Source organism: Ambystoma mexicanum, chromosome 7q (genome assembly GCF_040938575.1).
Source record: "Ambystoma mexicanum isolate Mex_15411 chromosome 7q, UKY_AmexF1_1, whole genome shotgun sequence".
Lineage (NCBI taxonomy): Eukaryota > Metazoa > Chordata > Amphibia > Caudata > Ambystomatidae > Ambystoma > Ambystoma mexicanum.
This window is the reverse complement of record NC_090941.1, coordinates 613037204-613050998: the sequence shown is the minus strand read 5'-3', so window position 1 is coordinate 613050998 and position 13795 is coordinate 613037204. Positions and strand designations below refer to the sequence as shown.

The 13795-nt window shown below is 42.9% G+C and overlaps 1 protein-coding gene across 6 annotated transcripts in view; it reads left to right on the top strand.

Annotated features, from left to right (window-relative positions):
* Positions 1–13795, top strand: part of NBEA (neurobeachin) — a 2584133-nt gene that overhangs the window by 2192845 nt on the left and 377493 nt on the right. For all 6 annotated transcript variants that reach the window (XM_069640609.1, XM_069640605.1, XM_069640608.1 and 3 more), the window contains one exon: positions 4452–4564. In XM_069640609.1, coding sequence (XP_069496710.1) covers positions 4452–4564 — 113 coding nt within the window. The remainder of the gene's footprint in view (positions 1–4451; positions 4565–13795) is intronic.

Here is a 13795-nt window from a genome sequence, read left to right as displayed (position 1 = left end):
CGCGAAACTGAAGTTTTTAAATTTATTAGCATCACCAGGGCTTTAAAAAAAAGCTGAGAAATTGTGGTTGTTGTTAAACAGTGGGTGCATAAAAGTAATGAGTGTTGGGTTTCAGGAAGGCACGCACGTTTTTTTTTGCAAAATATCCCCCTTAGCCCCTGAACAAGGAAAGCTGTGTTTCCCATTGCCAGGTCCTGTACCCCAGGATCCAATCTAGAAGCAGGAAGGAAGCACAGAGGCAGGGCCGTAAATCTGCGAGAGCCTGGAAATTGTTAGCCTAGTATATTTCAATACATCTATATATGCATCGTAAACACTTCTCTAGAGCGGCCATTTCCGTAAACATGTCAGAAATACTACGGTTTAAAGAAGCTTCGCACAGTAAACAACGATCATACTGGGGATGTCAATAAATATTTAATTTAAAACTGCCAACGATACACATAACCTTAACTCACCCTATATTTGATTACTATTATTTTTATTGTTGCTGTGTGTTTTGCTTATTATTTTAGAATTAGATGTTGTCTTCATATGAATATATTTCAGTTTTGATTCTATGTTTGAAGATTTTTCAGTAAAAAAAAATAATTATATATATATACGTATATATAATGTGCAAGAAAAAAGAGGGGTGGCAGGGGCGCTATTCTGGGTCCCAGCTGCAATCTGCTCAACAGACCATAGATCTTCTCCTAGCACACTTTCATGCCCCAGCAATCATCAGGGAGGCTGATCCGATTCAGGTGTACAAGGTTGAATCGCTCTGGAAAGTATCAGTCTGTACCAGCAGGGAATTCTGATATCTGTGGTGTAGAGCCAGCCAGGATCCAACTCTCCCACAATGTTCAATGTCAGCCCTCAAAGGGTTGGGAGGGAAGTTACCAACAGTGTGGCACTTCAAAGTCGGGCATGTGTAGCCCAGGTGCTGCCCCTCTGGAGCGCTGTCTCAGTTACATCTGCAAGCAAAAAGAGGGGTGGCAGGGGCAGTACTCTGTGCAAAAAAACAAGGGGGGGGGGCATCCTGGGAGTCCCTCTGCCGGACATTAGTCCTGGTTACGAGAGACTTACCCAGAGACTTTAGCTCACTATCTCTCACAGAGAAGAAATATCCCAAACATATCAGTCTTTGACCTGCCCTGGGGCAGTCCAGCACCGAAATGCTAGGCCATTCTCCTCTGAACAAGAGTACCAACGGCAACCCCAGACATGTGTCTGGTTGGACCTCATCAGTAGGGTGGAGCTGTGCCTCTCTAAGAATAGTGAGCAAGGGGTCCATGTCTAGATTACGCTAGTAACTTAGACATGAGACCCAAAGTTACTTAGATATGCAGAAAACAAGGGGGGTCCTGGGAGCCCCACTGCCGGACATTAGTCCCGGTTACAAGAGACTTACCCAGAGACTTTAGCTCACTATCTGTCACAGAGGAAAAATAGCTAAAACATATCAGTCTTTGTCCTTTCTTAGGGCAGTCCAGCACTGAAATGCTTTTCGCCTCTGAACACGAGTACCAACAGCAACCCCAGACACGTGTTTCAGTCTGGTTGGACCTCATCAGTAGGGTGGAGCTACTCTGTGCCTCAGTTACAATCTGCTCAACAGTCCAAAGATCTTCTCCTCTAGCATGCTTTCATGCCTCAGCAATCAGTGGGAGAGTTAGGGGTGGGCTGGAGAGCTTGTTTACGTTAGAAACATTTTGTCTTATCGGGCGAATCCCACGGGATTCCTGAAGTAAGGTCAAATGCTGTGCTTAGAAAGAAAGTTTTTCACACAAACTGGGTCAGGGAAGAAATACACAAGGGTGGGGGAACTAGAGGGTCCAGGAAAAGAGGAGGAGGGCACATGGTGAGGGCCAGTGATGATGGGGAAGACTTCAAATTTTCAAGCATTACTGAGGAAATTGAGACGCGTTACCAAAGGAATCTGCATATCCTGCATTACCACAGAAATTACTGCCAGAATTGATTTTCATGGACAATAGGGCAGCAACAATTAAGCTATTCATTGATAAATTATTACGGGAATACAAAATGGGGGTATAGCCAATAGCAGATGGACCACTGGGGCTTGGCAATATTCTTTGTAACCTACACAGAGGAGGGAATCTGATTTTCTAGGCTGGGGAATATGTGTATTATTTAATAATTGATGCAACATGTACAGTGGAGACAGTCGAAGGCCGTGGCCAATGGACCCTGAAGCAGCCAGCTAATGTCTGCTTGTCTTTTTTAATGATTCAGGCAACATGGACATAGGGCACAGCAGAATGCTGTGGCAACTGTCTTCTGCTGTGGCAACTATCAATGGCCAAAAGGTTATGGCCAGTGGACCCTGAGGCTGCTGGCTATGGACACAGGCCATGCCTGGAGGGATCTGGTTAGGTCCTCAGGAGATGGTATGGGCCTCAGCCATTAGACCGGGGCCACTGGCCATGGCCTTGCCTCTTTTTAAATCATCGGTGCAACATGTACAGTGGTCACGGCTGAAGCCCATGTCCAACGGGCCCTGAATGGAAATATAGCAAAACAAAACCTTTGGAACCTGGTGAAAAACCTTTAGGTAAGAGAGATTTAATGTGATCTGATGTATCATAACAAAACTGTTAAAATGTACCGAGCATGGAAAGTGGTGACTCAATGTTTTCCCATTGCAAAGCTCATGAGCACATACATTATATAACAGATGTGATGCACAATGAGATACATGTAACATCACAGGTGACATAAACGGGGTGGGGGAGAACGCTGAGATAAGATGATCATAACTTCCCACACAGCTGAATTTCAAGGGTATTGCTGCAATAGATCAGATCACCTTACCTCTCTCTTGACTAACGTTTATTCAGTGAATATTCATATATCAAAAAAGTAAAATCAAACAAACTTAGGTTACAACAACCAGTGAATCCAAATGACGTTTGACCCAAACATGAACTAAATCAATCAGACTGGAAATCAAACCTTAAGTCCCATTACAGCACTTCTGAATAGATTAGTGTCTAATTTCACCATGAGAAGAATAGAATTAGTCAGTGCACAGAATTACTGGGCCATTTGAGAGGAAAATTGTGGCTCTAATCTGTGTTTGTATCGAACGTAAAGAGTGGAGGAAGCAACCTATGATATCTTTCTTGATAGATCCTATTATGCAGCCATAGGCTAGTGATCATGGATCATTCCTCAGCAATGTGACCGCCAACAAGACTATCCTTTAATGCAGAAGGCTAAAGGTTTGACTTTTGAAATCCTACCAATATTTACAACGGCAATAACTTTGTCCAAAATAATGGAACACATTGTAATAAACCTCTTGGTTTCATTAACCTACTAGTATATCGGCCTCTCTGCAACATTACACATACTAGTACAGTTTAGTTTCTTCTTCCCCTATGGGATAACCAAGAAACATGGTTTAAAAATGTTTTAGTGTAAAAACGTATTTTGTATTGATATATAAGACGCTATCAATGGTGAACCTTGTTGGGTAGCAATGGTATGGGAAGAAGATAAAATGCTGTAGCAGGCAGGTGAGAGGATCAGTGCAGCAATAGGTCATCGGGTTTAAGAGTACCTGTGCTGAAGTGAGGGGTGCAAAAGGGCTGTTATCTATGGCCAACGTCTTCAGAGTGTTTTGAGACACCATAGGTGTGCAAGAGCAAAAAATATATTGGAATCATGTAGAAAATACACAGTAAGCAAAATGTCCTTGTAAAAGTGTAGACCTGAAGGCAAGGAATTTGAAGCCCGCGATTACATTTCCAATGTAAAGAAGCCTCTTGGCTCCTCATCTATACATTTCTTCACCCAATGCTTCACGTAAAGAGTCTGATTAGATCACTCCATTACCGCTGTCAAATCCTGGAGAACTAGGATTGACACCTGCCCAAACTCCTATGCCTACAGCAGCTCTTTCAGAAGTTTAGAGCTATCTGTGTGCCCTAAAGACAAGGAAACGATGCAATACCCAACTTTAATATCTCCAAGTTCACACCTATGATGTCACTGTGCACAGGTTACTTTGCGTTCAATGTTATATTTGCCATGCATCATTCAGTTGCCTAAGATTATTGGTGACTGATAATTATCATGATATATATGTAGTTGATGGAAGGATTTGAAATGAGTGTGGTTAAAAAGAATAACTTTGAAGTGTTACTCCGGATTTGGTCCCATTCTGCATGATGCTTACTTTGCTGTGGATGTAATAATTTATGTTTTTCTAAACTTGGGCATTCAGGTTTAATTACAACCAATGCCTTCAAGGGACGCTTGGTCAATCCTCATGGGTCCTGAGCAGACACCTATTTACACTCTGTGGAACCCACCTCTTGTTCTGACAGTGAATGGGAATGCATCATGTATATGAGAATAGCATGCAGCTCTCTCCTGTCTTTTGGTAAAAACAAATGCACGTTAATTCATTGTTTACAGATGTGTGTTTTCTTCACCAGGGCGGACTTACAATGATCTTAACCAGTACCCAGTTTTTCCATGGGTGTTAACCAACTACGAATCAGAGGAGTTGGATCTAACTTTGCCTGGCAACTTCAGGGATCTTTCCAAGGTACTATTTCAATTTCGATGACTAGGAAATACACTTTTTTGGCCTAACCAGACTTCCTGTACCTTTCATGTAACAGGAGAGAAACATTTGTACTGCTAGACCCATTGATTTTGTGTCATATTAATGCTCTCCAGTTAAGAAAAGTGAAATAATTCTGAATGACATCAAATGTTATGTTCTGTTTTAATGCTTTTATGCTGCACCAAATCATCACCATAGTATTATCAGAGTGTCTAGACTTATCCATGAAGTGGTGCGGTGTCCCCACCAGAGGTATCCAGACTTTAGCCTGTGAGCGAGGGAAAGATAAGGTGATGGGAAATCGTGTAATTGATTCTATGAACACAGGGAGGGAGGCATGTAGCTAGGGATGAATATTTTGTGATGCAAGGCCACGTGTCACTTCTGTTCGGTTTACCATGGTCCTGCAAACGGGAGGAGGGAGGTATGTCCTAAAGTGTTATGAAAATTGGGTTGTGTTTCCAAAACGGACTGTAATTGAGAAAACAATGTAATGTTAGATGCCCGAGGGGCTCCAATGTGTACTCAGATAATCCTGGATGTTTCGTGGGTTATATGCCTGGGCTTTTCTATACCAAATGTGGATTTGTAATTGTTGAAGCTCACAACGGCCCTTTTTTGCAGTTATGAGCAATAACAAATGTTATAGTCTGAAGTTCTGCAGTTTTTTAAATTCTGCATTCCCAATTTTTGCACATAGTTCATGTGTGTTTCAAATTTACTTTGATGAGCCCTTATCACTGTAGCACATCAAAGACACAAGGTAACACCTTGTACCCTATTTCTTTCTATTGGAAAACCTTTGCTTAGCTAGGTCTCAACTCTGGGTGATGGTAGTTTGTATTGATTTGAATGAGCACAGACAAAAGCTGTACCCTAGGTCCTGTCCCATGTGAGAAACCCGAAGGTGTTTCCCTAGCTAGTCCCCAGGGATCTGTCATCCAGGTGGCTAGGATACAGCCATCGCTATTGGATCCAGTTCCTGAGGTTGGACCCGTAAGGGAGGTGAGATGCGGTATCCCCCTTCATTTGACACCTTTTCCCCATCCTCCCCCCTTTTCGAACACAAATGCTTTCACATAATACAAAGGACGATGGACTAAGACCAGAGCCGTTTATCTGACATGTCCCAATACAAGGGTCAGGCAATTAATCAGAATAAAACACACCTGACGGCCCTTTCCCTTCCCCACAGCGATAAAAGGTGAAGCCCGAGAGCACAGTACAAGCACATCAGACAGCATGATGAGACAGCTTATCAGGCGCAGCAGTTCAAGAGAAGGAGAAAGACAGCAGGAATTGAGGGTGGCGAGGAGAGAAGTGGCCTTGCCCTTTTAGTCCCAGACCCATGGAACCTTCGAGGAAGAAAGCCTAAGACAATGAAAAATAGCACAAGTCCCTTGCAGCACATGTCAACATAACACGGGGCAAACCTCAATGATAAGCAGGAGTAAGGGAAGCTGTCGCGACCGTGGTATTTGTATTTGTATTTATTTTATTTATAAAGCGCAGCCAGGCCCAGGGGCATACGGGCGCATCAATTTAAAGCAGGTTACAGAATGTTACAGTTACATACAGTAGATAAGGAAGATACATACGTGTTGCAGAGACATACATGTTACAGTTACATACAGTAAATAAAGGAGGATGCAGTTAAATAATACAGTATATTATTTACAATAAATACAATAAGGCAGACGACAGCCTAAAATCGGGAAGTTAAACTCTCGTTGTATCCTGAAATCCTGAAGCCAGCGCTTAGTGTTGCGCTTGAATAAGTGGAAGGAGGGTTCTGATCTAAAGGAAGCTGGGAGTGTGTTCCATAGCTTTGATGCCCGTACAGGGAAGCTAGCCCCTCCCGAGTTATGGGGTTTGAATCTCGGTATGGACATTGTGTTGGCTTGAGCCACTCTAAGGGGTCTTGAGGCCGTATGTGAAGTGAATTGGTTAGTGAGGTAGGCTGGAGCGAGGTTGGCCCTAACTTTGTGTGTTAGAGCAAGAGTTTTGAGAGATATTCTATGCTCTACAGGGAGCCAGTGCAGGTTGCGTCTAGTCTCAGAAATATGGGACTTCTTGGGGATGTTGAGGGCTGCCCTGATGGCATTATTCTGGGTTACTTGTAACGTGTTAATGTTTTTGTGGCTAGTACCTAAATAGAGGGCGTTACAATAATCACTTTTGGACAGAACTAGAGTTCTAGCAAGTGTGATGCAATTAGGTGTGGAAATTAACGGCTTGCAGGCAGTGATTAGTTTACAAGTATATGCGGATGATGCTGCTACCGCATTGATTTGTTTGGAGAAGGATAAGGTGGCATCAAGGTAAATGCCAAGAGTTTTAGTGTTATTTGAGACAGTAATGGAGTTGCCATCTATAGTAAATGATTTGAAGGCAGTGTTTAGTTTTTTCAGTTTAGCATGTGTACTAAGGATAAGCAACTCGAGTTTTTCGTCGCTTAGACAAAGACCATGTTGTGCCATCCATGCTTGTATTACTGAGTTGATTTCGTTAAGGGTTTTGCTGTCATTTGCATAATCTCCAGAGATGGGAATGAGTATCTGGGTGTCGTCCGCATAGTTGGTGTACGTGACACCCAGATAGTCAAGGCTATCAAATAGGGGCTTCATAAAAACATTATAGAGCGTGGGGGACACACAAGAACCTTGCGACACGCCACAAAGTACTGGGGAAGGTTCAGTAGAGTCAGTAGGAGAGAAGACCCTCATAGTTCTGTTCACCAAGAAGGAGCTGATCCAAGATGTGGCTGAGTTGGAGAGATGTGCTGCAGATTTCAGATTGTGGCATAGCGTTTGGTGGTTGACCAAATCAAAAGCTGCTGACAAGTCAAGCAGTAAGAGGAGTGCTAGTTTACCATTGTCTTTTAATGCTTGAATTTGAGTGGTGAGATCTATCAAGGCAGTTTCCGTGCCGTGTCTTGGTCGGAAACCAGATTGCCTTAGTCCCAATAGAGTGTTAGATTCTAGATACGCCTGAATTTGCAGGTAGGCTGCTCTATCCAGTATTTTTAGTAAAAAGGGTACCGTTGTTATCGGCCTATAGTTAGACGGGTTGGCTGGGTCAAGAGTCATTTTTTTGATTAGAGGAATGACCCAAGCGTCTTTTAAGTTATCAGGCACTACTCCAGTTTTGAAGGCTTTAAAGGCAGTACCAGCTTTGACTCCAGAGAAGCCGAAAGCCAAGCAGTTCATCACAGCCAGTGAGTCGAGGGGAGAACTGATGAGAACTGGGCTGTTAATTGAGGATTGCAAAGTGGCAAGTTTTAACCAAGTTTAATGAACTGTGAAAGAACTGTAAAAGTGTTAAGGGGAGGCCAGCTGCAGAGGGAAATGGCACCATGTGGGTACTAACTCGAGACTCCGGTTGATCCCCATCCAAGCAAACTACAGAAACCAAGAGGCCGTAGGAGGGCCACCGAAATAGGTCAAAGTGGTCATACTGAGGATTATCCAAAATTCCCGTACATTCGAAAGACTTTGATCTACAGACTGTGTTAGAGAAAGGGAAGTGAATTCCACAGTGAGAAAATAACAAGGGAAGCGAATCCCAAGAGGGTCAAAGTCTAAAGTCCCAAGGAACAGTGTGTTGACAGAAGTGAACCCAGCCAAGGGATGTCAGCTGGCACTGTTTAAAAAGACATTAAGATTTGTGAAGAAGGAAAAGCCATAGTAAACCCAACCGAGGTAGGCTTAGATCAAGAGGAGTCAGCGCCTGGGAGAGGGTGACCCAAGGGTGGAGAATCCTCACCTTAAGTGAAACAAAGAAACAAACTTTCATTTGTTGAAGGAACTTTTGTTTTTTATTATTTTGACGACATCAGGTCCTTGAGGGAAAGAGACTTTCTGGTGAAACAAGACTTGGCCATCGACAGCCCTGATAGTTGATAACTGAACTGTCATCTCGTGCTGGGATGGCTCGAGAGTGTACTGTGCTCTACAATCGAAATTTACCCTGTGCTCAAAACGTGGGTAAGGTTAGACCCAGGCTACCGTATCCCGACGTATTATTTGAGAACACTTCTTTCTTTTCTTGAGAAATATCCCACACTCATTTTTGTATTAGTTGGAAGGTTTGGCAATGGTTGCTCAGCATTGGCCCTTTTATCTGACACAACGCCACTAGGACAGTCTTATTTTTCATTTGATGGTCGACGCTTGATCCCATATTACATTTAGGTTTAGATTAGGTGTTTTTCTAACCTGCATACAGCATTCATTTTTCAATACACACCCTTGAACTGTGATCACTTGTGCCTGTCTTACTTGTAGCCACCATGAGTTCTTCACACCTAGCCTACTGGCCCTCCTTTCTATACTCAGTGGTATCCCTCAGTCAGGCACTGCTCATGTGGACAGCGCATGTGTCTATTTCGTCCATGACCTGCCGACCTGGAATTTTACAGGTACTGACCGGTTTGACAAGGATTTCACCAGTCTTGTGTGAATCAAGGTCCAGAGAGCGTTTCCAGGAAGAGGTCAGTGAAAGTGGAATACTCTGACACCATTGAATTGTGGGGCTGCCAAAATATTTGATTGGATGAAACCTCATGATTAGTATTTGTGACTTTTACCCTCGCCCTAAAATCTCAAAACTATGGAATGGCTGCTCCAGTTGCAGATTCAATAATATGTCTGAATAGTGGTTGAGTAAAGAACCCAGGAACAGGGTGAATTGCTGGTGAATCGCTGCTCAGTACCCTTGGGGACCGTGACTTGTGGTCAAGAAAGAAAGAGCAAGGTCTGATTCTCACTTCCACTGTCTCGCAGCATGCATACATGCCTTAACTGCTCTGCCTTCTATGTCTTTCCATCCTGAATCAAGGACATACAAACGGAGGCAGCTGGCATTTGAGACCTGCAACTATCAAAGAAAGGAAACCTGCACACACACACACACACACACACACACACACATGCCCTTATTGAGAAATGTCTGCACAAGCAAGAAAGCATACATAACTGTGTTGACACATTCACAGTTTCAATAGCACTTGTGACAATCAATGGTCATTGCATTTGCATGCAATACATGCCTTTCTGCATGCTGAGGGTGACTGGCAATGATGCCCTTGGGGTCACTCTGGTGGTTCAGACTTTTCTAACCGCGCATGTTTACCTCCTCAAGAATTCTGGCTTGCTACCTCCTCGTACCAAGATCTATGGAGCTGCCTCTCAATCAGACCTAATTGTCTCCACTGTGTTTTAGCAGCAGTCTCCTAAGGTTCCCCTGCCTCTACAACACAAGCTCATCCTGTCAGCACATGTACCCAGCACCACTGGACCACCAGCAACCATAAACCATCACTGTGAAAGCAAAATTAATTTGCAAATGATATGGGATATCCATTTGCCCAGCACCATGATTATGGAGATTATGTTGGGTGAGCAACCACAAAAGAGTTTTTAAGTACGTTAATGAGGTGGGCAGTGCACACTGTGCGGTCACTCAGTCTATGTAGAGATTATTATTTGGCAGCTTCTAACACTTCCAGTGCAACGCGTGCGTGGTCCAATGTGAGCAGAGCCCTGTGAACTGACTATGACTATTCATAATTCCTGAACGATAGTCGCTTGCCATGCTCAACAACGTCAACTGACAGGCCTGGAATCTGCTCTGCTGCCAGAGATCCATGCAAATGCTTTACTTGGAGGAAAGTATGCAGAATAAAAGCTACAATGCTTCCCTGAAAGGTATGAAAACAGTCAGTGGCTCACGTTTCAAAGCCGAATATTAGGAAAGTCCACAAGGGTCTGGAAACCGAGATTGTGAGGAGACGATCCATATGAGCCTGATTTCAGACAACAAAATTGCTTCTCTGGATCACAGAAGATACTTCTGAAGTTCCAGCAGCCAGGTTAGACATATGGAACAAATGTAGTGCAACTCTTTGCAGGGTATGGTTATCAAAATGAAGGATAGGGAGTGTGGAATTGCGGGTGAATGTTCAAGTGGCTGGGCCGCTGGCATGCTCGTGTATTTGCAGGTTGCTGTGTGTTATATAATGTGGAAAGATGAATGATGATGATTGGGTTAGTGAGGGGGGTATTGGTTTTAAGTCCATACCTAGAGCTGATTGGTCACTTTTGTACACTTTGGTTAACCTGTACCAAGGCATTCTTCTTCTTTTTGGTGGTTATGAGTAATTGTTTCTTCCAGGCATCATCTTGCTTATGTGCTAATCTGTAGTTTTTTGTATCAGCTTTAAGGTAGCAACATCAAAGGCATTTCCTTCCTATTCTGTTATTCTGTTGTAATGAATACGCATGATCAAAAAGGTATTACTTCCTTATTTCTTGACGACTTTACAAGCGAACCTGATGCATGGCCTATTGTTGAGATGTTTGTCTAATGGAATGTTAGGAAGGGCATGGGTGTGATGTGTTTTGTCATTAGTCTTAATGTATAAACAGTCCCAGAAAGGCATTGCTTGCTTTCTTATAATCCTTAGCTGGGTTCGCCTGATGTGTTCTTTTTTGCTGAACTGTCCAGGCTGCTGGGGGTATTATCCTGGCAGTTGTGATGCTCATTGTCCGTGGTTTGTTTGGTGGTGTTTGTCATTGATTTCGTCGTCTTGTAGTGTTATGATTTTGCCTGATTTCAAAGTGGGTCACGGCCTCATGTGTGCTGTTGACATTGACATTACTCTCTTTCTTGCAGTCACTAGGCCACTAGTGAAAAGGCAAGTGTTCAGGAGTTTTCATAGGGTCCGTTGGTCTATTTCTGAGCAGTTTGTTTATTTATACATTTGATGATTCCTTTCAAACGATTAAGTGCGGTTCAAAAGAGGTCCAACCTTGATCCTCCTTTAGCTACTTATGATATTAAGACAATTGAAAAGGGACAATAGTAGGTGATATTGGTATTTAATGTACTCCCTACTCACACTAATTTTAAATTTCAGGTTCTTTACTGAAAAATGAATCTAGTTTCTTTATCTTAACTGCTTGGGAACCTGAGGCGCCAAACCAAAAACACTGCTCCAAGCCGTAATGGCATTATTTAAAGAGTCAGGAAAGGGCATAGCCATCATCTTACATAAAACATTTGTGTCAGAAATGCCATGATTGTGCTTTACAGATTGACATGGACTCAACTTAGAAAAAGCCGAAATGAAAAAAAAATAAAACCTACATTTATTAAAAGATTAAATTCTTTGAAATGGAAGGGTAATCTTCAAAGTTTCACTTTACATAATGCTTTAGGAGCAGTAGTGTATCTTTCAAAACATCACTGTAGCCTGCTCTTTTCTATTGGAGATTCTGGGTCTGTCTGTAGGAGCATCTCTTGCCAACAACGTCCTCGCTAGTTATGCGATTGTTGAGGCTGTGGACTTTGTTGAATCTAGTTTAAAAAGAGTCACAATCATTTAACGTGTTGGGTGGTGTATATTTTTGCATGTGAATGTTCAGGTTTGTGTGTTTAGAAATGGATATGCGTAGAAATTTAGGACCATAACAAATAGCCACCATTGTTAGGTTCTCGTCCCTGAACAGCCTAAAGCAAAAGCATCAGCTTTCAATATTTATAGAAAGTAATCAATGTGCAGCCTTGCATCATACACTCGGCACTGTACTGAAATCAGCACCGTATATTTATTATTAAAGGGATATGTTAATGATATTTGGTGGATAGGAATTGAACAAATATTACATTGCATCTTAGACCAGCTTTAAATCATGCGAATAAGTTATCAAATGTCATTATTCATTGTCGATTATCTTCCAGCTGAAGTGGTTGCAGTTGATGCCTTGAGCAGTAATCAGTGTTTTGTTTGACGTAACTATGCATGGTTAGACTTGAAAGTCGGGTCATGTGTGTGTTATGGTCCCTGTTGTATTATGTCAATGCACTTCCAGAGCGTAGCGTCTACTGTAGATCCCACACGAGTGGAATGATTAGGAAAAGGCATTCCTGTTTCTTATATGTACAATGACTGACTTCCTAACTCCTAGTTCAGCATGCCGTGGATGGATTTATGTGGTTGGCCGTGGACACATCTTGGCACGTGTTTAGGGAGTCTTCTGCAAGGTTATGTTAGCAGCACTAACCTGGCACAGGAATTTAGAAAGACGTACCCTGTCGACTAATGTGCAGTGGGTGCTCAAGTCCAGTGTTGGCATGCATCTGATGTCTTACATTGTCCCTGCTCGTTAAGGTGTAAATGCTCATGTCTTTACTCATTTGCTTCGAGGCACGCACCCCCGCGAGACACGATGGGCATGTACTAATATTGACAGCTGAATGGGACATCACTCAAATCCTTCCATTGAACTGAAGAAATTATTTTTCTTAATGCTGAGGGTGTTTGAGTGGCAGATGATGATAAGCATAACCACTTTCAAAATTACTTTTCAGCTGAAAGAAGAGGAAGTGTTAGTGCCTCAAGGCTTTACACTGTAATAATGCAAATGAGTGCAGTGAAGTGTGAGTCTGTCTGGCAAAGCATTCCAACTCCTCCACCCATCGACTTACTGATGATGGGTTTGTGTGCGTGGGAGGGACAGAAACCTTTAATTGTGTGTACATCTTCCACGGATGCATATATCGCAATTAAATGGAACATTTTCAAGTGGCGTTGTGTGTGTACACATACATGGAGAGAGCACGCCGTCATGATACATTTTGCGGGCCACTGTCATTTTGTTTGCTTTGAAACGGATTATGTTTGCGTGCACCTAGGTACATAAGATGTGTGATGTATAGATGTGTTACGAATGTAAGCATTTCATAATTTGACACTTATAGACAGCCCTAGGAACATTGTTAGTTTCCCACATATGTCAAACCCATCACCTTCTGTCTTACACGTGTTCCAAGCCCCGCTACATAGAACCTTTCCCAGACACTGGCCACTTCGTGGGCAGGTCAGTATTTAGCAGGCCCGAGTGAGGTCTTGCCTGCAAACGAACCTACTACAGACACGTGTTGGGCTTAACAGGGGCGCTTGATCTACAGTGCCAATGCATGCAATTCCTGCCCACTGCGTTTATATGTGCCTTGATTTTGGGATAAAGGGGAAGCGTGTGGTGTATAGATAGTTGTTTGAGAGGCTTTTCTACAGCGCGTTTCACTCTGGGCATCTATAAATGCAATCTCTGAGCCCTTTGACTATTGGACACTTTTCCCATCGTCAGTGACGCCTAAGTATGCATGTCAAAGTTGTGTTTGAATAGCTCTGGAGACGAATGTTTA